We start from the raw sequence: 24,321 nt of genomic DNA, 5'->3' as shown, positions 1-24,321 counted from the left end.
GGGGTACAAGATACAATTTATTATACTAAACGTCAATTTGGTATATCGACAATCGACTTTGCGTCGGCAAACAGAAAAACAGCAAAGCAGCTAAAAGCTCGTCCTGCTTACCAGCCTTTTGCGCCATATCGTGTATGCAAATGATCTCGAACGCCCCACGATACCCTTTTTCAATGGGGGTATGCCAGATGGACTTTCCACACGAGTTAGCCGGAATGTATGTTATATTAGTTCAGTTCTTGAGTATCCCTTCGTCGGCGACTTTTCGATTTGCATTCTAAATTATACGTACGGGCGTTGTATGTTCACAGGGCTTATACCAGAGGCTTATCTGCTTGTTTACAGCGCAACATCGCACAATTTTTTCGCATGTTTATTTTGCAAACAAGGCGACACAAGCCAAAGTCAGAGCAAATTTCATTTGGCACTTGTTGAACCGCCTCCTTGGCTTATGACATCGCACGCATATGGCTCGAGTTGGTCGGGCCAATTAACGATTGGCCTTTATAAATTATTCAGGCGAAATTGAAACGCCACTTACACCAATTCAGCTCTTCGACAAATTAATTTCAGGCCTGTCATCCAGTCGTATTTATAGCCAGGCTAATGATACGTCACGTATACGCCTTGGTGGTCGAGACAAGTTCCTCATTGGTTTCTCGCTGGAAATGACGCGATTGTTAATTAAACGCCGGCTAACGAGAACATAATTAAACCTCATTTAGCGTTTCGGACAGCAGTCGATGACCTCTGGTATTCCGGCGGGATATTCATATTGATGCATTGACTATTTGTCAAAACGATAGACGGCGGCTGCAATCAAGTCATTCCCCCTGTCACTAGTTGGCCGACAAAAAAGTTTTCCGGGACTAAATCATTAATTTATAAGTGCGACCAGAATTCCAAAATAAGAAAGACGACTTCAATGGAAAACCAATGGGAGGAAGAAAGTTTTGCAATTTGCCGAATGCATTTTTGCAACTCTCCAACCACTGCCACCATCCGCCCTCGAACCAGTCGACGCTGCGGCATTTTCGAACAATTGATCTCGATTCACATCTTAATTCATTACTTAATAGAGTCAACGTCAGGCTGCCTGGCACTTTGGCTCCGACTGGCTGGTTGGTTGGCTGGTTGGCGGTAAGGGAGCAAAGTTTGCTTTGGTTTCGGCTTTCGTTGATTACATTTGAGATGCATGGCCAATGCAAATGGGGCACCGGCGACTGGGACGTGGATAACTTTGCATTGTGTCATTTGCATGCGGTTCTGTTGTATGCAAATTGCGAGTAATTGGTGTGAAACGTCTGCAATGAACGTGACCCCTTCGCCAGTCATAGAGCTGGCTAGCATCGTGGGAAATTGGGAGGAGCTGAGCAATATGCATTCATTATTTATAAGCAAAATATCATAAAACTTAACAAGACTAGAAGCGCCTGGCGCGAAGACAATTGGGGGAGCACGGCGCTAACATTTTGTCACGTGTCCCGAATAAAATCAGAGGAAGTACATCTCGGATGGAGAAAGATATACAGTATAAAGTTTAGTTGCAGCTGGAAGATGGATCTGTGTTTAGCAACAGTTGAAGCTCGTGAGGAACGAAGCAAGGATGCTTGGCCCAGAGGCAATGCCAAACTAATAAAGTACATAGTTTACGCATTAAGTCGTGGCATAATTTCCTAGTAAACGCTTGAGAATAAACCGCTGAGTGCCAACTGGCAAGAGGCAACTGAACTGTCGTTGTCCTAGGATTCGGCAGGATTTGGCAGGACACGAAGGCGAGAGAACGAAAGAGAGCTCGTGAAAGGAGCTTTCGCGTTCTAAAAACACGAAGAGAGCAGAGCGACCCTTAAGAGCTACCATTACGATATTCGGCATTGAGAATTTTAGAACCTCCCCTCGAAAATTCCTACCCCATGCATGCATGTAAAATGTTAAACCGAAATTGTTATTTGTGCAGCTTGCTTGTTTAGGGTACTACCACAACATCAGCAACAACAACTTCTGCTGGAATGGCAGCCATGCTAAACACGACTGCGAATTGTTTAACAAGCCTCGCAATTTCCATTTAACCGGCCAAGTTTTGCATTAACCGAACGTTTGAGCCAATTAGACTAGACAGCCCAACTGCAGTTGAAACAATTTTGTGCCTATTTTTCGATGCCCCCTCTCCTACTCGTCAGCTTTTTCCACCGTTCACGTCTAATTAGCTGGGAAAACATCAAGGGGGCGTGCCCAGCAGGCATATAAATTACGCCATCAACCCATTAAGTTTACACCTATCGAGAGTTCGTAATGGATTGCAATGCAAATTTGAGGTGTTCTGCTGCCAATTTTAAAATGATTTATGCACACACACCCCAACCCACTCTTCCATACTGACCCATACACCACATGTTTTGTATGCGTAAATGTATAATATTTTGGCCACCCAGTACCCAGTTCCCAGCCTCCGGGACGAAAATCTTCTGACCCCCAAGTTAATTAATGAGCGGTCAACAAAGGTTTTTGCGGCTTCCAGCTGCTAGGAGGCAGCTTCATTGCTTCTGAAATTTATGTTGCCATGTGTTTTGCATTATTGTGGCCAAACATTGTTGCTCCGGCGAAGGAGGCATCCAGCAGCCTGGGACCGGTACAGACTCGTATCATTTAATAAGAATTTTAATGCACAACCGTTGCAGAGTGTGCACACTGCAGCAGGAAATTGAATTCCTGCCTCGTTTCATGATGAATTTATGTTGTGTGGTTAAATTAAATAAGACATTAAGTGCTGCATTATGGGCGAGCTGAGTGCATTCTGTTGGTTCCAGCCGGTTGAGCCGACAATCAGTTGCCGAAAATTAAGACCACAGCCTCTCAGTTTGGTTTGGCTAAGCCAAATAACTTGCCAAGACAAATATTCGTAAGCAATGCGGCAACCACTTTCTGTAAGTCTGGCCGGGCTTTCAATTAAAATTAGCATTCTGGGCAGAGCGGAGTAAAGTCAAGGCCTTCTTATCCACCAACCTCTAGCGCTCACGTCAGGCGACAGGTAATTAACAATAACAACTCTGACGCTCTTGCGACAAAGCCGCCAACCAAAAACATGACATAACAACAAGCCGCCAGCTTATTTGCTTGGCAATGGTCAGTTGAATTAGCAGCAGGTCCTTGGGTCCCTTTGGTGGCTAATTAAAATGTATTGCTTTGTTGTTTCGTCTTTAGTCCTGTGGGATAAATTAAGGCGTCTGGGAGCTAGCTGGTTTTTAAAGAGACTGGCTTGGTGGTCGGGGTGATGGTTAGGTGGGTGGTTGGACGGCATCACCAGCATCATTATTCAAGGAGTAGACTTTGGAAAAAGTTCACTGGCAGCGCTAACGATCTGCCAAAGCGGCACAAGCTGAAACTGATGCGAAATCGAGCCAAACCGAAGAAAGCTGGCCTGAGACTGAGGCTGAGACTGAGACCATGCACCATTAACGATAACATCATCAAAGAAAATCCTTTACGACCATGTGTCACGTCACAACGCACACCCACAGCCACCGACCTCCATCGTTTCCTTGAGCGAAGGACACATCACAGCCACACACATGGAGAGGCGCAATAGAAGCCTACGCTTCCTGTCACAGGACAAAACGCACAGCAGCAAATTGGCAGCAGCGACAGCAATTGCTACAAAAGGGACGCCAAGCAGCAGTCGGGGCATCATATCATCGTGGCGTTCCTTCCCCCAGAATCCGAGAGTCCTACCATGCCAGTCCAGGATCCCGGCATCCTTCGGCGCGGGAGTCGCACGTCGCCAAAGCTCAACTGCACACACATCAAAAATAAACCATCAGGCCAAGGCTGGGAAGCACCAACAACAACAGGGCCAGGAGCTACAAAAAACGACGACGCATCAACATTAGTCAATGTCGTGTAACGGAGTACCCGTGTCTAGGCCACCCAATCTCTCTGTTCGTTATTCTTTTTCTAACCCCCACCGACAGAGGTCTAAGGTATACCAATTTCTAGTAAATATATAATTAATAACTTTCCAAAACAAAGTGATTCAAAATAATATTCTTAATGGCTACATTAGGGAAGTAGTCAGAGACAGTTTCCATTTATAATTTAATTTTATCTTCAAGCAATGGGTATATCTTAGTCGTGCCTTAGTTTCAAATCCTTTTCTTGTTTTATTTTCGGTTCGGCCTTGCAGCTGCTTTGAATAATTGTGCTACGCCCTGCTTGTGGATTTTGTAAAGTATGAAAAATATGCGTGTCTTACTTAGAAGCGCACCAGAGGCCTAATGAAGTGCTAGCCCCCGATCGGTCCTCCCCCAAGGACTAAAACAATTAAAACGTGTCGAGCAATTCCTCTCAATTTACACTGCTTGGGTGGAATCTCCACACTTTTTTTTCCGCCTAATGGTACACAAAAGGTGGCTGGCAGTGTTATGCCACTTTTGCTGTCTCGAATTCGAATGGCTCCCGAGCTGCATCTGCACGGGCTTGTCATTTATCAGTGGGTCTGCTCTTGAATTTCAATGCAGTTTATACAATTTGCCATACTTTGCATAAAAGCAAATGCAGCTCTTTGCCATCGAAACATTTTCAGAGCCGCACTTATGTGTGTGAGTTTGCGAATGTTTGCTTAGTCGCGGGAATTCCCACCAGCAGCACGCACGCAACGCATTCTCGATTGGCAGCCAATGGATTGAAAGAAGCCGCTATTGCTGCCACGTTGCAATTGGAGCAGTTGCCAGCTGAAACAGAAAAAAGAAGCGATAGCAGAAGCAGGAGCAGATGCAGGAGATGGAGCAGCAGCAGGACCGGCAGCGCTTACTGAAGCTGGTGTGGCAGCATCTCGACTCGTTCCTCTGATATTGACTTGCACTTTGTGGCGCTTTGCTGTACACCGCAGTGCATACGAAATGCCTGCCAGACAGCTCGAAAAAGGGAAGACTTTAAAAAAGGACGAAGAAACAATTTTCTCTTGCGGTTCGTCTTTGAGAGAATTTCACTTCTCGGCTTTCTTCGGTTTTTAGGCTTCCGCTATGGATATCGCGAACACAAAGCAAAAAAATTACTTTCTCAAGACCATAACGTGATATTTTCAAAGGAAACTCATCAACTGATCAAGTTTTATTTAATATTGGTTCAGTTAACAATGATTCATTACCTGGAACGATTCATTACCTAATAATTACGTATACGACATGTGGAACGAAATAATAAGAGTTATTCGTTTGAACAGATTGTGGTGACATATGCACTGTCAAAATCTTGACGAAGAAACAAAATATTAATTTTTAAAGAAACAAATGTATTGTTTGTAAACAAAAATTTTCATAAGAATTCTTAAGAAACAAAGAAAGTGACAATGTAACAGGTGATTTGACCTAGACAGAGCGAAAAAAGCAACGGAGACAATAACAAAAACCGATAACGATAACTTTATCCCAGGATCTTTTGACATGAGCAAACAAATAAAGAAGGAGGCAACAGCCAAAGGAGCAGAGGGCGAAAGAATGAAATGCTAGGAGAAAGAATACGTGGAAAAATACACACAAAGTGCTGTCATTCATTGTGCTCTGCTATTTGCCAAGGCAGTTTCAGTGACATTCCCTGCGATTCAGCCTCCTTCCATCCGACTCCCCCTCCTTTTTGTTTTCCTTTTATTCGACGCACAGGACCCACAAACAGGCTGGCATATGGATCCACCGATGCCAGGGTGGGCGGGTGTGTCCAAGTCAAAGTCCTTGCACGAATATCCGTGTGTCTGTGGGTGAGCTTGTGCGTGTGACGTTTTATCTCTGTCGCTAAATTGACACTTTAGTTAATGGATTTTGTATGTGTGAGTGTGCTATTTGCGGCGCTTACTTTTTATCTGAGCCTTGCTTTGCCACTGTTGCTCCTTAACATATCAGACAAACAACAAAAACATCGCCAGCAAACAACAAATGCGGCAACAAAGCAGGACACGCACTTGCCCGAAACATTCCGGCGCAAGTGTAAGTACTTTGAATAATAAGAATGCTCACTTTGATGGATGCGCAACAAATCTCTTTAGATTTATCAGCGCAACGATGACAACAAAGCCGGCAAGCAGGACTCTGGTAACTGGTAACTGGTAACTGGTAACTGGAAGCTGGAAACAGAGAAACAGGGCAACCGGAGAAGGAGGATACATCCATGAGACTTAACTTGCATCTCCCACAATTCCTTCTACATAATCCCCGACAACAACTGAGGGATTATACGTGTTTTTGTTATACTGAGTGCACACGATTTGTTTTGCGTTACTTGTCACTCACCAGTTTAGCAGAAAACTCTATAAATATTCCTATAATACATTAACATTTATTTCGGTTGAACAAAAATGCCTCGTCAGGTACTCAAATACGGCGAATTGGATCATTCAAAGCGTATATCCCCGTGTATGTATTCCATGGACTTGCTTCCTTTCAAGTCCATTCAACTTCCATTCAAAAAAATTAATTTAAATCTATTTTAGGCAGGACAAAATTAGAAGTTAAATGTATAGGCGGCGTTGCTGGGAATCAACAGCCACATACACAGCCACAACCACAACCACCAAGGGAGCAACCTGTTGGAGTGAAGAACCCATTGCATTTCCTCAACAAGAAAAGCACCGAGGAAATCACCGTGCATTGGACTCGCGCCGGCCACCGCAAGTTTCCACCCATTAAATTGTTGCCACCTTGGTAGTATCTAGAAATGACACCAAATTGAGTTCCTTTTGGTATACATCGATTAAATATTTGTGAAGAAATAGAAAAGTGGTGTTTTTCAGGGACAAATTTCTACACTCTAAGGGCTCAAAAAGTTCTTTCGAAGGTCTGAAAAAGATCATTTTAATGCGTCGGCTTATGGGTAAGATTTCGAATCGCCCAGGCCCAGGTCCAAGCCCGCGCCCGTTAAATACACATGTGTATATCTGTCACAGGATGTCAAGTTTTAAATCGGCTTTCGGGTCGGCCAGCAGCTTCAATTTGACGCAATAATTTATATGTGATTTGGTCGCATTGCGGCTGCTCGTCAGTGGGTGTCCTGTCAGTATCAGGGGGCAGGGATTTGTAAGTTCTGTTGACAAAATAAGCAAAATAATAAATTACAAAAGTTGCGGCACGCGCTCCTGCTGGGATTTGCTTAATCGAATATGCACACAGTGGGATATACAAACTCACACTTTCACATAGAGGTATGCGTATCTATAACTGAATAAGGCACGACCTTTCCAATCAGTTTCTCCACTCCAACTCATCATTGTCCGACGGCCCTTGACACATTAATTGGCCAAGTGCACGGCAAAGTGTTCTTTTAACATCATACATTCCCCGTATTATATAAATATATGGGTGTGTGGATTTTATGCAGGACCCAGGTGTGGTCCGGACTGCCCAAAGCCGAAGTGGTAAACTTTTCTCGAAATGTGCCAGCACATGCAAGTTGCAACTTTTTGCCGCCCACCACTTGGGCACTGGGCGCGAACTTGGCCAAGGCAAACTTTTCCCGTTTGGTTGCAGATCGCTTTAAAACGTGGGTGTTTATGGGTGGCACTGGCTCTCCACTATCCACTTTCCACAATCCAAATAATGTTCTTTAATTTACAAAAAAACGGACAAAGTATTAGCCATATTGAAAATTCTCTTTCGAAATGGTAAAGGACTCTTCTTACACACTTATCCAACTAATCCCATTTCAATGCCTGCAATTCTTTCACTGATACATTATATTTTTTCTTATAATATGCATAAGCTATTTCTTCAAGTGGCCGAGCTGACTGAATGAGTGACTGTCAGTCAGTGCTGCTATCCAGGCACTCATTATGCCCAATGCCGAGGGTATCGCACTAAGTGGCTCCGCATTGGGAATGAAAACTAAATGAATGGCCGCTTGAAGAGCCTCGAAGCCCAAAGGATTAAATGCTCGCTGCATACACAAAGGCGGCTGACTGCCACCGCATTGTGAAAACAACTCATTTATCATAAGCGGACTGCAGTGGGTGGCGAGAAGAAGGGGCAGAGTGCTGAGGCTTACGACAAAAGTAACTGACAACTGCAGATGAAATGTTGAAAGCGCGAACTGAACACACAGCGCAACAATTAATTGTCTCCGCATTCCTTACCCCATTGCCGTCGCCACCGCCACTACCCCACCGCTTCTACCAAGATGCCAGATGCTTTCAAGGGGCCAAGGATGAGGTAAGGATGTGATCCCTACCAGGCAAGGGCTTTCGGTCATGGGTGCGGCAGGTTGCTCACCCGGCACGCAATAATCGCCCGGCATTTGCCCTTAATTAATGGTTGAGCGCAAAGTAATAAACGATATTTAAACAGAAATTGCTTTGTTTTTTTGCCCAGCTTTTGTAATTGAAAGCAGACGAAATTCATATTTTATGCGACTGTCATAAAACTTTAACAACTATTTTCCCAAATAAATAAAAACACCACTTTAATTAACTCAAAAGCTTAAGCATGCAATAGAAGCATTGGCCAATAATTACTTTTTCCTAATTAATATATTTTTTATAAAATTAGATATGGGATGGATAAAATTAATGAACAGGTGTGAGGGGCAACGCACGGGATTCGGTGATGAAGTATTATTTTAATGAAGATAGATAGACGCCGACGAGCACCAAGCCGCTTTTGTGCGTGTCAGGACAAAAGCCAAGAAAAGCCGGGCCAAGGCTGAGTCACAGGAGCAACATATGGGGCGACGTGTGACTCAGATTCGTTCTGAAATAATAAAGATACGAGCTACTAGTACATCAAAACAGATCTAGTCTGAAGAAGTATACGGCTAATAATAATGTTAACAAAACAAACTTAAAATCCTTAAACAGTTCTCAATTAATCAACAGATATCCCAAAGGACCAACAAATTCGATGGCATTTCCAAATTGCTACAGACAACGACTTGGCGCAACATGACCAATCACTTTCACCAGCCGCAACGATCTAATTAATTTGTTGCAAAATAATTTATTAATTAGCATGTCAGTGTCAGAGATTTTCGGCCACGGCTTATCATTAAACAAAGGAAATGCCTTGGCATGGCGAGAGGGGCCAGCAAGAGGTAAATAGGCAATTAATCTGGCTCAGCTGCGGACAGGTGTTCGCGAAAATCCAGCATAGGAAACCAACCATCGGGGATGTATTGTTCCGGGAAAGTTTCGACGGTCAGCAAGGAGAACTCGGCAAGGATAAAATAAAGTTGGAAAAAAATGAGGACACAACTGGGGGAAATTGAACGAGCAATTATTTATTAATTTAACAGACACGCAATGCACATGGAGTTATCTGGATGCGATTCCTGACATCCGCCCAGATTGCCCAGCCGTTGAATTTTTCGCATCGGTCTCTGTCTCTGTCGCAGTTTCAGTTGCAGTTGCAATTTCTGTTGCAGATGGAGAGCTGCTCATGTATGGCCATTAAGCATTTATGATGTGTATGTCGGCATTGGCATGGCCAGCGCAACAGAGTCCTTGTCCCAGCCCGAGGCAGCTGGACGTCACTGTGATTTCCCTTGCGAGCTGCCAGGACCTGCTTTTCACAGCTGCTTGAAATGTGGCGCCTTCGCTGGAGGGGTGCTTTAATTCGACAGCCTGGCTTACGAATCGTAAGACAATTAATCAATTATCTCGTAAGTCCGATTTAATTGCGAGCTTTCGGCAGATCAAGTAACTTTTAACAGGTGAGTCGCATTCACCAAATATCTAAAGTCATCTTGAAGCTGGTGAGGATTTATCATATGAAGTCATTCAAATGTCAGTCTAACTTAAATCATAGACATAGAAGCTCGAAACAACTAAGCCAGACCATTCATTTCTGATTTATTTAATTCTAAGTAAATTTTGCTGAGATCGTTTCATCCAATGGATAGGTTTACATAAAATTCTGTTTAGCTTTTTGTGACTCTGTGTTTGAGGCTCGGTGTTTTGCTGTGGCCTTCTTTGCATCGCCTAAAGGACTTGGCTTTTTGGCTAGGTTTTAGCAAATTGCAGGAAGGCATTTTACCCCCAAACGAGCCCGAAGCCAAAACCAGAGCCGGAGTCGGAGCCAGAGCCTTACAAAACTGAAACCGAAATGAAACTAAAACGTCGCAGTCAAACTCGCATCTGCAGAGCTGCACTTCGAGTCTAGGTCAGCAATTTTTTGGGGTGTGGGGCGGGCTAGTGGGCTAGCAAAGTTTCTGGCAAGTGAAACCGAAAGCCCTTACAGCTGAAGTATCTGGGTGTGTGTGAATCGGAAGTTGGTAAATAGTGCAAAGAGGAAATGTACAAATAAATATTTGCAAATGAAAATGAACAAGGAAATGGAAGCGCCATGTGGCAGCGACAAGCGCTAAAACGTTTTATGGGTAGAATATGTCTAAACTATAATGAATGTGGCTTTATGGCCACAAAACAATTTGCACCAGCCCTGAACCAAAAATGCCGTAACCAAAATTCCTTGAAAAATTCGGCCTGGCGAATTGTTATAGCTGGCACAGAACAGAACTCACAGTATTCAAAATTATACCAAAATATTCCTGACCCGAAACCATGAATCGAAATTTAATACTCAGCTTTAAGGCCGAAGATTATCGCCAGTGAATCAAATTAATTCGAGTGCAGAAATTCCAGATAAAATAGGAGCAAGATATATAAAAGCAAAAATGCTAACCAACTGAATTATTTTCGAATCATTCTAGGCAAAAGCAATTTGCATCTCAATTGGTGCTCAAAAATCGTGAGGGGAAGTGTGGGGCGACTGAGACCGGGAGCTGGCAAAAGGAAAGAGGGTTGTGCGAGGGATGAGAAAAAATGCTGCCACAAAGCGGCAATCAGTAACAGTTATAGCGGAAAATAGCTATAATATGTATAGAGCTGATATGAATATCTAACCCAAAACATGCAGAAAATTGCAAAAGTGCCTAAAAAGAATCCGCAGACAAGGGCGCACCAGGCAGAAGGCAGTAGGCAGTAGGCAGCTGCACACATGACTGAAATTAAAATAGCAACAGCAACAGCACCAGAAGATGTGGCAGCAGCAGGGGGCTAGAGGGGCTGCCAGCAACCACACAAAAGCAATTTCGATCAGGCACAAAGATAAGAAGCGGATTCAAGCAGAGAGCCAACGCAGCACATCAGTTACAAAAATGTAGGCTACTACCCAATACCCAAACCTAACCATCCGCCACCCTCACACCACCCACAGGCCACCCCACACCTCAACAAAGGCCCAGAGAGGTACTGTAAAGGCAAAGGAGATAAAAAAAAGAGCCGAAAAAACGAACAAGAAGTCCTTAAAAATATCTTTCTACTATGTCGACTCTGAGATACCCATGGTACTCATGAGAGGCTTCTTTTAAATAAATCACAGCACCTCTTCTTAAAATATACATACATTCTACGAAACATCTTCATCATTTACTAAATGTATAAATATTTTCTAATAAACATTAATCGGATATACCCCATTATGCAAATACTGAGTAAAAATAAAAGGCCATCCTTGGTATAGGCATACAAGGATGCGCTGGAGAATTCAGTTGGCAAGTGGGGGGGCGTGGGTCTGTGGTTAAGGCCTTATTTTGCGGCTGCTGTAGGTGCGCTAAAATTATGCAAATCATCGTAATACTTTCCCAGCGAAAGCAAAGCGGAAGGAAATTGTGTAAAAGCGGCAAGCGGCGAGGGCATGGGGCAGGCGGATAGCGGATGGCGGCTGGCGGCATTCGGCAGGCAGTAGGCAGCTGAGAAGAAGCGTGCCAGGACAACCAGGATAGCACCCAACAGTAGCCTTGTCTGTCTCTCGACCAGGGCACACTGCCTGCTGGTGGCAGCCTTTTTGGCAAGCTACAAAGCAAATAATTGCCCCAGAAATTGAGGCCATGCAAACTGTAATGTAATGGAGCCGTTTCGCTTTGAACGTCGTCGCATGTGTAGCCCTAATGATGATATTTCCAAAAAGAAGTGAATCAAATAAAGAGAGCTGACAGAGTGGAAAACAGTAGAATGAAGTAAAATACTTGGAAAGTGTTTACTCAAGCGACCGCAGTCAATGGAGAAAGCTTAAAGACTCTCCCCATAAAAGAGTTTAAGCTGCCGCGCAGTCGAGCATAAAGTGCACTCCCTCATCCCATTTCCGGGCACCGACCACCGTCCCTCTCATGCCATGGCTTCCGCTTCCGGGGTAAGTATCCTCTGGTTTGGGGGAAAAATTTAATAAACGTCAAGCTGAGCGGCAAGGGAACGAAATCCCAAACATTGCACCTGCAGTTGACCGCAATCGGGAATGCTGGTGGAGAAGTTTGTGGGTGGACTGCAGGTATGGTCCACATAAGCAGACTTAGACCAAACAAATTCTGAATATATACGTACGCAATATAACGTATACGACCCGTGACACATTTGGGGCAAGAAACGAGCAAAGCTAGCCAAGAGCCATGAGCAGGGGCATTTTAAATGGCGCAACGAGCAGACATCCTTGATCCCTGATATCAGGAAACTTCATAAGTCTCTGCCCAGATTCTGTATTGTCCCCTCCTAAGACCCATCTCTGATTTATGGTCTTTAACTTGCTTAACTTGCCATCGCTCATATGTCTGTGGGGTGGCCTTATAATTGCACTTATAAACATGGACCATTTATAAATCCTAGGCCAAGTTCTTGGCGAGCAAAACTTTTCCCATTTCGCCAATAATTTCGCGCAACATTAACAAGCTTATTAATCGTTTCCAGCACGCCCAACCCGAAACGCCAAAAACCCGAGGAAATCAAGCACGTCCCATGATCCTAATGCCAACCATATGATGGGTAGGGCGCGTGAAATTGTCAAAGTGTTTTGGCCACATTTCATGCCCAACCACAGCGATGCGGGGCTCAGGCATTTTATTGCTCCCCAAGCCGGGCAAAGGGCGTACCTTTTTTGAATAGCGCGACACATTAACTTAATAATTTAGTGGGTGTCGAGTGGGCTGTTATAAATATTTATAAGTGGGGCTTGATATCCTGAGAGGCCGTCGATGGCAGTCCTATGTCTGCAGCTAAGAGCTCCTTCTGCTTCAACCAGGCTCAACTATCCTCGGCTCAATTGCGCGTAAAAGTCAAATGTCTCCTGCTTTACTTCCTCCTTCCTTCCTTCGGAACGCGTCCTGGGTACACACATTCCAATACAGCACACATCCACATGCAAAGTTTTGCACGTTTTCGAGGTCCTGGTGTCCGGATGTAAGTCGTCTTTATATATGCGCATGTATTAGTTTCGTTTCCACACATCCACAAACGAAAAAGCTCACAGTCGTTAAGGGATTTAGCAGGAAAATATAAATTTATGAAATATTCGGCAAGAGCATAGGCAACGGCCAGGATGAACATAGGCAGAGCATAGGCAACGGCCAGGATATTGGATATTTAAAGCACCTAAAAGCACATAACGTGCACGGCGCCCTTACCGCAAAAACAAAGCCGAGGGTCAACTCCAAACAACACGATTTGGTAGCAGAAACAATCTGTTGTCCATCGGACTCGGTCAAAATCAATGCTAAACCAAACCGAACTAATGTTATTTGTGAAACAAACAACGATAATGAAATCATGGGGTGATTCGGTTGGCTCCGGTCATGTTGTGGCTTTGGACCAATAACTAATTTCATTTACTCTGCCAGACACATTTGCAATTGGGAGTCAGCACATGCACACAAAAGTTCAACCTCAAAGTAATCAAACAAAAATCCAGTTTCTAGTTTAGGGGATCGGCTGGTTTTAGATTTAGTTCTAGTTTTAGAGTTCATTCATATATGAAACTTTTTTGAGAACCTCATTAAAATTAAATTATTGAATGGTTAATATTCCTTAACTCCCTTAATTATAAAAATTTTAGCCCATGGGGGAATAAAAACATCAAGAAACGTGCCTCTGCGAATAAAGAATCTTAACTAAAAAAATTGCATTTATTTTAAAACAGATGTGCAAACAGTAAATTTATGAACGGGCGGCGGCAGCCCATTTTATATAAAAGGCGGCAAATTACCGATCGCCAGACTAACCGACTAAAATTATTGGAACATGATAAGATTTCTGCTGCCATTAATGGCACTCTGGGCCTTGGGTAAGGATCTGTAAGTTTGGTATCTCTGTGATGTTTACAATTCCTTTGGTGTTGCAGCCGAGGCCCAGGCCCGGTGCCAAATTACCCAGGCACAAGTGGAGGCGACCAGTCGTGTCTTCATGCAACGCCAAGGAAACGTGGTCACGTTGAAACGAACGGCAAGTTCGCCGGTGGGCGAAACCCTCGATATGTGGTGCAGCCGGGCAACTTCGCGCGCCATGACCTGCCGGCCGGGTAGCCCGCCAAGGTTCAACCCACCCCTCCCCATGAACTGCACCATCACCCCAGGAGCAGTTGTGACGCCGGTGCGAGATGGCAGCTGTCCCCAGCCAGCTACCATGTACCGCGTGGGCTACAGTTTGGCCAATCAGCAGTTCGCAGAACTCTATCGGGTCTGCTACAATAGGGCTGCTGTACGTCCTATTTTCGTGGAGCACCGGATTTATGCCAAGCCTTTTAGTGAGTATTATTAACATATTTTTCAATCAAATATCCTTTTATTTGTTATATTTTAGACGCACGTCGACCCTGCACTGAATTCTCCGCCGATGGCGTGCTCGGTCGAGCTGACGAAGGCAGTTTCTTCACGGGCAGTATTTACGGCACCTTCCGACGAATTTTTGGCCCAAACCAGCCGTACATTGCCAACAATCGAACCGTTCTTCTCAGTCGTGGTCATCTGGCCGCATCCAATGACTTCCTGTTTCGGGATCAGATGTGTGCCACCTTCAAGTTGGTGAATGTGGCACCTCAGTTTAACACCATCAACGCACGCAACTGGAACCGCGTTGAGGATTATGTCCGATCTTTGGCGAGAGGAAATGCATTTGTTAGCGTACGCACTGGTACGCGTGGAGTCCTGAGCCTTCCCTCGCCAACTGGCCCGAAGGATGTGACCCTCAGCGGTAATAGGAACCCGGTGCCTCTATGGTTTTACAAGATTGTAAGAAATGCAAGAAACGCACCAATTGTGGTGTTTCTCACATTGAACAATAGGTTTGCAACACGACCGCCGGCGGTGCCTAACTTTTGTACTCGAGTTGCTTGCCCCAACAATATGCAGTTTCCTCAAACGGGCATTGATGGTTACACAACTTGCTGCAATCCTGCCAATTTCAGGCCTTAGTATCATTACTTTCTTAGCAAGGAGATATTCCAGAATTTCAATTAAACCTTTTTTCCTAAATCAATTCAAAGATTTTATATAAAAGTGCCATTTTTAAGCCCCTTTTTTTTTAAGAGCTACAAAGCTTAACTGCTTTTTAAACATTGGGAAAATTACGGTCAAATTAAGTATATTTTTAAGCTTTCGTGGCGTGAATCAATTTTCATAAATCGTAAAAGTTCGCGTGGCAGCTAAAAAGGCATCTAAACTCTTGAAATTCATGCCTCATTCAAAATTGACTCCTGCTTCCAGTTTTAATGGTCATTCGGTGGCTTCTCATAAATTCCGCCTGCGAGTCCAAAGCCGCTCGACACTTGCTTTTGGCCCATTTAAATTCAAGCTGCGATTGTGGCACTGGGGGCCAAGCGCTTTTCAATGCGTGCGAGTGCAATAAAGGCCATGGCAATTGCTTGGCTTGGGCTGTGCTGTTGTTCTGTGCCGCTATAGCTCGTGGGTTGCGCCTAAAAGTAGACATTAAATAAATTATTCAGCAGGGCCTGGCTGTGCTGCTTTTAAATACGCACGCCTGCGAAATTGTTTTGTGCGAGTGTGGGCGCCAGGCTGATGGAATATCAACAGGGAAATGGCATGGGTATCGGAAGTAGAGGGGGCGATAAGGGGTGGTGGCTCCGGATACCGGGAGCTCATAAAAGTGCAGAATAAATTTAGCAAGAGGGCCAGCCCGGACATGCGTTGAACTGGGCTCTCATAAAACCTAACAGTTGTAATTGTGCTGTAAACACGCAACTCAATGGCATTGTAAATGGGCTCCCCACTTGCACCACGCCACTACGATACCACCACCCACCGCCCACCACTCACTTGGGATGTCTATGAATCCATCGCCTACTCACACGCCTGCAGTGCGGCACAATTTAATTTATGCTCCGTTTTGTGGTCGGCTTGTTGATTTTGCTGCTTTGCCCCTTTTATTTTTATTGACCATTACAATTCCACACAAGCACCCACCCGGACTCGCACCACACGATTTGAGTCACAAATTTTATATGGCATAATTTGGTTCGCTTCTGTGAGCATACATTAAAAGTGCCCAAATAGCGCCAAATTGCTCGTAAGCTGCGGAAATTGCGCTACGCCCCCTTGTAGTCCGTTCCGCCCCGACCCAAGTCCGGGCAAGCCGAACGGAAGGCGGACAAAAGCCTAGCATACTCTGCCGCGCATTAACCGTTTGCAACAAGCCCATTAAAATACAGAGCCACTTAGGCATCGCGTCTTCTGAGCAGTTGGACAAGGACACATTCAATGACCAGACAATGGCTGACAGATGGGCGCTACAAGGCTATTATTTGTGCCCAGTCTGGCTCAGATTTTGTCATTTTATTGACATAAATGACAAGCACCACAAGAATACATTACATGCATTGAGTTTGTTTTTCTAGACTTATTTCATTGACAATAGAACAATACAGTATGGATTTATATGATTACCTAATTCATACATTTTTTGTAATCTTCTTACTGGATAAATAGTTAAAAATATAGTCTTTTGAAACTTTCAGCGCATTTTTAAGAGGTGTATATTTTTAGATTCAGCTGCCCATGGGTTGCATTCACAATGTAAAATAATATAAAACGTTTTCAGAACAACCAACTAGTCAAACAAATTACTTCCACGTGAAGTGCTTGTCCAGAACAATGAGGTCTAGAAGAAATATAAATGGCAGTGACAAAGCTCAGTCGTTAAACCACAAACATGGAAGCTCCACAACTGATACGAATGCTGCTACTGGTCATTGCGATTGGATTGGAATAGGGTAACCATATTATAGAAAGTAATGATAAAGGAATATTGGTAATAACTTCAATTTCTAGTTCCCCAGACATCCGCTGACTGCACCCTTACCAGGACAATGATCGAAGGCACGAATCGCATATTCACTAACCGTGATGCATCCAACAACTACGAACTAAAGCGTAATCAGCGAGTCCGTACCTCAGAGGTGCTCCATATGGTTTGCAAAGATGATGACATCGTCCAGAGCACTTGTCAGCAGAACAGAAACTTTAGTCGTCCATTTCCCATGCGCTGCACCCGACCCATAGCTCCTACGGCATCAATCGTTACGGATGCGTCCTGTTCGGCCACCATGTACTCCGTGGGCTACACCATCAGAAATCGTCACCTAGAACTCTACAGGGCTTGTTACGACCGCACCCTCATCAAGGCTTTGTTCACAACACACACAGTTTACCAAAAGTCCTTCAGTAAGTAGATTGCTCCAACAATTAAACAGTTTTTGAATTGCATCTTAATCTTTATAGACCCTCAACGACCTTGTACCGAATTCACTCGTGATGGAGCTTTGAGCCAAGCAGATGCTGAAAGTTTCCTGCCTCGCAATGTCTTCAGGTCTTTCCGTCAAATATTTGGAAACACTCAACGCTACATTCGTAATGATCGAGATGTGATCATTAACCGTGGACATCTGACGCCCTCCGGAGACTATCTGTACGGGGACCAGATGTGTGCCACCTTTAAATACATCAATGTAGTGCCGCAATTTAAGAGTATCAACGACAACAACTGGGAGACCATTGAGCGGTGGGTACGAACTCGCATCAGTGTCGGAGGTACTCTGAGGATTAAAACGGGAGTCACGGGCACCCTCACCCTGCCGGATCGCCAGCGTAGGCAACGACGCGTTATTTTGGGAGCCAATGTCAAGAACCCAATGCCCGAGTGGATGTACAAAGTGGTGCGCACAGCCTCGAATCAGCCACACACAGTCTTCGTTACCTACAACAATATTTTCGCCACCAGTCGTCCAAATGCCCCCAACTTCTGCCGTAGTATACCCTGCCCTGTGACCCTGGTCAACACGGCAGCTGCTGGCTATACCTTCTGTTGCAATGCTACCACTTTTGCCCTTTAGAAACATATGGAAATATAAATTAAACATAATGCAGCAATAAATAAATAATTGTTTTATTGAAACGGGAAAAATTACAATTTTACCTCATTTTAAAGAACAACAAATGGAACCCTTTGTTCACAAATGAAAATATGAAACAATGGAGTAACACATTTTATTTTAAATTAATATTTGAGTACAAAAATTTAACTACGTATGATTTTAGCAAGGCTTCCCTCCTTTTCTCCGAAAATATCCTTCTACATATAAAGGAAATATTTATTATTTTAGATAAAGGTAATGTAAGAAAATATATATGAACGAATACGCCATTCACATTTTATTATGAACCAAAACGAGTTGGCTGGTTTCATATAGATTGATAGATAGATTTTAGATCTTTTGTAGATTTATAGATCTGTCTATATTTAATACTCTCAAAATCTTGCTATGAAATTTATTGTAATGCAGGAATAATATAAATAGGCCAGAGTGCAAAATATACTTTAAGCCGGCAAAGTCACAACAATACAACTTAATATAAAGTAATTTAATTTCCGGACAGTAATAAGCAAATATTATCAGCCAAGAATAGTCTATTGTTTCGGGTTTGTTTAAAAGACTAACAGCACGTGCACACAAGGTGGAACAATGATACCCTTATCATATAATCATACCCTTAAAAAAGGTCGAAATTACATATAAATGCAAGTGGTAGAGCTTATTCGAACATTCAGAGTCATAGAAGCCAAACTCCTGCAGCATTTAATTCAGCTGGTTGCTGTAATTTTACTGGGCTTGGGTAAGATAATTAGTATTTTAACTTTTAACGATCCATCTTTGGAATTTGTTGTTTGTAAACTGGTTACAAATTCTTTACATATTTTTTTAGTGCTCCAGTCGGCAGCCGACTGCCCTCTTTCCAAGGCCATAATTGAGGGCACTAACCGTATATTTAAAAGCGCCGATCCCGTCGGAAACTTAGATCTAAAACGGACAGAGCAAGTTCGCACTGGGGAGGTACTTCACATGTTCTGTCAGGCCAACGATATCGTCAGGACCACCTGCTTGCCGAACTCGACCTTCAGCATCCCGCTTCCCCTGGGGTGTAACAATCCTTTAGCTGTCTCGGCGACTATAGTCGCAGACCCATCCTGTCCGGCCACCACGTACTCAGTGGGATACGTCATCAATAATCGTCAGCTGGAGCTGTACCGTAGCTGCTACGATCGAGGTGCGGTGAAAGCTCTGTTTACAACTCCCCTGATGTATCCAAAAACCATCGGTAAGTAATGGAATAATTAACAAGCTATTTCGACTAACGAAGTCATTTTCCAGCAACTGAGCGATCATGTCCCCAATTGACGACGGATGGTGCCCTTAGTGATGCGGACGGAAACAGCTTTACGCCAGCCAATGTCTTCAACTCCTTCAATCGAATTCTTGGCAGGAACCAACGATTCATACGTAATAATAGGGATACGGTCATTATTCCTGCAAGACTGACCCCATCGGCGGACTATCTTTTTGGGGACCAAATTTGCGCCACCTCCAAGTACATTAACGTGGTGCCGCTCTTCAAGAGCATCAACGATGGCAACTGGCAGTCCATTGAGAAATGGGTGCGCACTACGGTCGGTGTTGGAGGTCACATGCGAATCAGAACCGGTGTCCTGGGCACTCTTACCTTGCGTGGAACAGAACGCAGACGTCGTCAACACCGCATTTTCCTAATCGGCGCCAATAAAAACCCGGTACCGGAGTGGATTTTCAAGGTGGTCCGCACCGCGGCCAATCAGCCGCACACTGTCTTCCTAACCTACAACAACATATTCAACAACCGTCGCCCCAGCGCTCCCAACTTCTGCAGGAGTGTGCCTTGCCCCGTGGCGCTGGCCAACACAGCAGCGGCAGGTTACACCTTCTGCTGCAACGCCGCCAGTTTCAATCGTTAAAGTATATTTCATCAAGGAAACCAGTAGTTTGCTAGCTGAAATTTGAATTCATAAATAAGGTATAACTTTTATACCAAATATATAAATCGCAAAGAATAATATTTGCGACTTATCTTCTATTTCCTGGGTCACGTAGCCAATGTAAGTCCCCGCCAGAAACCTGGCTGAGTTCCCTCTCCCAACGCCTGCCTAATGATTTCAGGTACGGAATCCTATTTATTTTCTCTCTGCTGCACCTTAGATTCAATTTTAGATAGGATTTTATGAGTGCTGATGACAAAATGCAAGCCACATAAAGTTCATTGGATGCAGCCTGAAAAGGACGAAAGGGCAACACCTTTGTTATTAAACGTGCACTGTCGCTGGCAAGGTAAACAACGCAACCCGCAAACCACCTCACCGATGCACGATAATAAACGCAGATAAGGCAGAGTGAAAACCACAGAAAGAAAGCGGTTGGCCCGGCTCTTTCCAAGAACCAGCCAAGAATCGGCCCGGGGCAAGGACTGTCTTGAACCTCATGTGCACCGGCCACTTATCACCGATGGCCCCAGAAAACAGGTGATATATAAGCACTTGAATCACTGTGTGAAACGATAAGAAAATAATTTTACTAAGGCCGCACTGATCTATTAATATCGTATTATTATGATTGATATGTCAATACCATCGGTCATTTATTTATTGGCTTTAGCGGTAATATTTTCCAGTCGAATTAAATTTGTTAATATTTACGTTTTTATTGCAAAGATTTTTTTATCACAATATATTTCTCTTTTTTTATATATAGTTGGTATTTTATTTTTTTCTTATTTATTAAATAGATGATAATAATTAAACATACAAAAGGTTTATTTTGAAAGCCTCTAGTCATAAGAATAATTATATAACGTTCACTCCCTTTTCGACAGCATCCTAGTTTCAATTAAAATTAATTGATGATACCTAGTGTTATAAAAACTAATGAAATTCAATTCTATTTCTTCCTAATATTTCTAATTTACACACTGTGCACTTGGACCTTTTAAATGTTCTAAGTTATTAATTAAATTCATTGGTCTGTTATAGCACTTTTGCAAATGCAATACATCTTATCTGTCTTATCTTCGACACAGGTCGACACTTTTTCATATGAGTCGGTGCGACTAATTTTTGGTACATCGACCTCAACGGTTTCCGTTTTATTATTGAATACGAGAGTGGTCTCGAAGTCCGCAGAGTTCTGTTTGACCTTAAACTTCGTCCGATAAAAGGCCACATCCCGTATGCGATTGAGGTCATGAAAGTTATCGTCCAGATCGACTTTAATCTCGGTTTTGTGAATATAACTAAGTGTGAGTGTTGAGCAAATGTCACTGATGTTCCTGTTATCCAAGTACTCATTGATCTTTTTAATCACCAGGGGCGCAATCCGATCCGCCCAGCCGCTCTTAATCCTCTGGTAGGGAACACAGGTGCAATAATGCTCTGGGATTCCGGCATCCTCACAAACGCGCAGTTCAGGTAATGGTTTGAACAAAGATTGGCATTTGGGGCAATCGTGCGCCTGAGGTAGTTGGGGCTCGTCAGGACTTCCCAGCTCGATAATATGTTTCAAAGTATTGTGCAGATCATAGTTTGAAGACAATCGGTTCACGTTCACCTCAAGGGCGTTAGCGTACTCCGGATATTGAGACCGAAACCAAGGCGGAAGGTAAATAAACATCGTTGGGAGACGCTCCTCCAGGAATCCGCTGGGTAAGGACATAATTTTACCAAACCGTGATCCGTGATCCGACATGAATATCATAATGCTATGCTCGAAAACTCCATCGTCCTCAAAGTCCAGTAAATACTGCAGCACATAGTCCTCCATTTTTGAGGGCATCTGGAAGCTGTCGTGGCTGAAGCTGTTGGACCAAAACAACCCCCAAATTGGTTGCTTGGCAACATATCGCCGGGCGAATTCCTTGGCCATGTCGTACACATAACTGCTGGTTATGCGGCGACCAATGCAGTATTTCATGGAGCAGCCGTCGCACTTCCAAGTTTTTAGGCCCGACTCAAAGGACTTGTAGTTGGGTCGTCCGTAATAGTCAGTGGGCTGATCCACGAAGCCGGGCTTAAAGTAATTGAAAGTTCCAATATTAGTCTCATCCTCAGCATAGGCAGTCAAGTAGCTTGCGTTCTTAAAGTACTTCCATACAAAAGGAGTTTCATCCAAACAGCCTTTGTCATGCCAATCGCAAACATTCATCAACGCCGAATCAGGATCGTAGCCAGTCAATATGGCCATAAGATTCGGGAACGTATTGTCTCCTATCTATTAAGTAAAGAAGTTAATTAATTTCACAAAAAAATCCCCTTTTATGGTGGATCAAACACCTTAGTTAAAAGTGTTTCCCCCGGATGTAAATAAGCTTGTTTTTTACCTTATTGTAACCCTGCATTTCGTACCATCCACTACCCGTAAGGAAACTGTAGACTTTCGGCATGGTGCGTCGCAGATTGATACGCGATAGGCTGTCTATGCCGAACATAAGGACACTCGGCTTCCTCTTTGCCGGCTCCAAGGATACACCAAGCGGAGGCGATTTATGCTGTATCAGGATATATGCATCACTCTGAAGAATATCGGAGTCGTTCCCAAGTCGATGGCATTCCACTATAAGGCCTTGCACGTGTAATGGCACCTCGAAATTCTGTGAAAAATATTTTCGATCTTTTCTATAAAGGGGATTCCATTTAAAATCCATCATTATAAAATGTTTAACTTCTATTACCTGTCAAAACTGTCGTGGTTCTTATCGCGTATTATCTCTTGGTAATGACAGTTGTACTCAGTTTCACTGGAATTCAGTAGCCGGGTAGCAAGGTTCTCATCGATACGCAGAACATACCGTTTGCGTATGACATCATAGACTGGGGTCACCAGAGCAGTATCGTTGGAGCAGACCTCGAATTTTTCTGGACGAAAAACGGCCATGGCCGCCGGCTCGAAGGGATCTATGTAAGGAATCTTGCACTTGGCGGTCTCCACAAAGTATTTCTGCAAGGGCACCGAAACAACATCGCTTTCGCTATTTTCCAAGAACGTTGAAGTTCCTTCAACAAAGATGCCAATATCACTATCCTCATAATCGGACTCCGCTCGCAATTGATTTTTATAGTTTTGTCTATGAACTTCATTAGATTTATATTCGCGGTTTTTAACATTTGCATTTCGACTCAGCAAACTAAGTGTAACGATTACGGCGAGAAAGCACAAAAGTAACCATTTAAGTTTCGAAGGTGTGAAGGAGAACATCGTTGTCGAGCCCTAAAGATTCATCAGTAGACTGAAGAGTATGGGCTTCGAATCGTAACATTTTATGAAGGCACACGCCACATATTTGCAGTTATCAGACACTTCAGCGGAAGTTTTGATAAAGAGTTCAAGGCATAAGTAAAAGAAACTTGTTTGAAACCACTGACTGTGCCAAACTTTCATTTAAGGAAGTCATTCTTATCGAACAACATCTGTCAAAGATAAAACGCTTTCAAAGGGACAAATTCGTTAAAATAATAACGTCTGGGAATATACATACATGTATATATACGTATACTTTTTAATTGCCGAATTAGCACAATCGCTGATGTCAATGTTAATTAACATCTTAAAAAGACTTTTATAATCTAACCACTTTGGAAATTAAAAAATAAAATCCAGCATCATTCTGGATTTGGAATGAAATCACCATTGGATTATAACATTTCAAAAGACCGCCAATCAATTGGAAAATTGGATAAAGAATTGTCTAAAAACAAAGCATGGACAACAACCACGATAAAAGCTAAGTGAACAGAACCGTGCTGGAAAACGTATTATAACAAGGCGGTAGTTTGAATTTGGATAGTAAATAAAAAAAAACGCCGATAGCCCCAATGAACAGATTTATTGATACAAATCACATATGAAACCAAAAATTTTAAACGAAAACTTAAGTTCACTGTTTCTATTATATAATATGTATAGATTTATAATCGAAACAATATTAAGTAATGGATATTACCATATAAACATATATTTTAAACACAAAAGCGTATACAAAAGCGTTGTTGATGATTGCGTAACAATTCTATAATCAGAAAAGTTAAACAATTTGCTACCGAATATTTACCAAATTTACCATTCAAAGATTAAATTTTTTACGGTGTAGAGAGAAAATAAAGAGTGTTTAGTAAACACTCACCCTCATCGAGGAGAACATTGGCTCTCACCAACAGTG

At 43.3% G+C, this 24,321-nt stretch overlaps 4 protein-coding genes across 5 annotated transcripts; 3 read left to right on the top strand and 1 right to left on the bottom strand.

Moving 5' to 3' along the window:
• The first annotated feature begins 14,009 nt into the window (after positions 1 to 14,009).
• LOC6499230 lies at positions 14,010 to 15,271 on the top strand. Its single transcript, XM_032449476.2, has 3 exons — positions 14,010 to 14,081; positions 14,139 to 14,540; positions 14,597 to 15,271. Exons 1-3 carry the CDS (start codon positions 14,039 to 14,041, stop codon positions 15,205 to 15,207), a joined length of 1,056 nt encoding a protein of 351 aa, XP_032305367.1. The 5' UTR covers positions 14,010 to 14,038; the 3' UTR covers positions 15,208 to 15,271.
• A 1,631-nt stretch (positions 15,272 to 16,902) lies between these two features.
• On the top strand, positions 16,903 to 18,181 carry LOC6499229. Of its 2 annotated transcripts, none has more exons than XM_001955025.4 (3): positions 16,903 to 17,021; positions 17,088 to 17,472; positions 17,530 to 18,181. In XM_001955025.4, the coding sequence occupies exons 2-3, from the start codon at positions 17,118 to 17,120 to the stop codon at positions 18,138 to 18,140; spliced, it is 966 nt and encodes a 321-aa protein (XP_001955061.2). In that variant the 5' UTR covers positions 16,903 to 17,021; positions 17,088 to 17,117; the 3' UTR covers positions 18,141 to 18,181. The 2 variants fall into 2 exon arrangements, with proteins under 2 accessions (XP_001955061.2, XP_044574265.1); XM_044718330.1 differs by having other exon boundaries at positions 16,905 to 17,021; positions 17,080 to 17,472.
• Positions 18,182 to 18,807: 626 nt separating this feature from the next.
• On the top strand, positions 18,808 to 20,625 carry LOC26514488. Its single transcript, XM_014911808.2, has 3 exons — positions 18,808 to 18,921; positions 19,012 to 19,404; positions 19,458 to 20,625. Exons 1-3 carry the CDS (start codon positions 18,825 to 18,827, stop codon positions 20,072 to 20,074), a joined length of 1,107 nt encoding a protein of 368 aa, XP_014767294.2. The 5' UTR covers positions 18,808 to 18,824; the 3' UTR covers positions 20,075 to 20,625.
• Positions 20,626 to 20,985: 360 nt separating this feature from the next.
• LOC6501356 lies at positions 20,986 to 23,417 on the bottom strand. The gene is made up of 3 exons (XM_001955024.4): positions 22,837 to 23,417; positions 22,486 to 22,780; positions 20,986 to 22,376 (listed from the first exon to the last, which is right to left on the bottom strand). The coding sequence occupies exons 1-3, from the start codon at positions 23,358 to 23,360 to the stop codon at positions 21,126 to 21,128; spliced, it is 2,070 nt and encodes a 689-aa protein (XP_001955060.3). The 5' UTR covers positions 23,361 to 23,417; the 3' UTR covers positions 20,986 to 21,125.
• Positions 23,418 to 24,321: the final 904 nt, after the last annotated feature.

Source organism: Drosophila ananassae, chromosome 2L (genome assembly GCF_017639315.1).
Source record: "Drosophila ananassae strain 14024-0371.13 chromosome 2L, ASM1763931v2, whole genome shotgun sequence".
NCBI lineage: Eukaryota > Metazoa > Arthropoda > Insecta > Diptera > Drosophilidae > Drosophila > Drosophila ananassae.
Note: the sequence above shows the minus strand (reverse complement) of the source record. Positions and strands in the feature narration are given on the sequence as shown.

Excerpts from the sequence above, each read along its gene's own strand:
- LOC6499230 (XM_032449476.2), top strand. The coding sequence starts at position 14,039 with ATGATAAGATTTCTGCTGCCATTAATGGCACTCTGGGCCTTGG. Across the intron at positions 14,082-14,138 it reads AATGGCACTCTGGGCCTTGG|CCGAGGCCCAGGCCCGGTGC; the intron begins GTAAGGATCTGT and ends TTGGTGTTGCAG. Across the intron at positions 14,541-14,596 it reads GATTTATGCCAAGCCTTTTA|ACGCACGTCGACCCTGCACT; the intron begins GTGAGTATTATT and ends GTTATATTTTAG.
- LOC6499229 (XM_001955025.4), top strand. The coding sequence starts at position 17,118 with ATGATCGAAGGCACGAATCGCATATTCACTAACCGTGATGCATCCAAC. Across the intron at positions 17,473-17,529 it reads AGTTTACCAAAAGTCCTTCA|ACCCTCAACGACCTTGTACC; the intron begins GTAAGTAGATTG and ends TAATCTTTATAG.
- LOC26514488 (XM_014911808.2), top strand. The coding sequence starts at position 18,825 with ATGCAAGTGGTAGAGCTTATTCGAACATTCAGAGTCATAGAAGCCAAA. Across the intron at positions 18,922-19,011 it reads TGTAATTTTACTGGGCTTGG|TGCTCCAGTCGGCAGCCGAC; the intron begins GTAAGATAATTA and ends ATATTTTTTTAG. Across the intron at positions 19,405-19,457 it reads GATGTATCCAAAAACCATCG|CAACTGAGCGATCATGTCCC; the intron begins GTAAGTAATGGA and ends GTCATTTTCCAG.
- LOC6501356 (XM_001955024.4), bottom strand. The coding sequence starts at position 23,360 with ATGTTCTCCTTCACACCTTCGAAACTTAAATGGTTACTTTTGTGCTTT. Across the intron at positions 22,781-22,836 it reads AACCACGACAGTTTTGACAG|AAAAGATCGAAAATATTTTT; the intron begins GTAATAGAAGTT and ends TCCCCTTTATAG. Across the intron at positions 22,377-22,485 it reads AAATGCAGGGTTACAATAAG|ATAGGAGACAATACGTTCCC; the intron begins GTAAAAAACAAG and ends TTTACTTAATAG.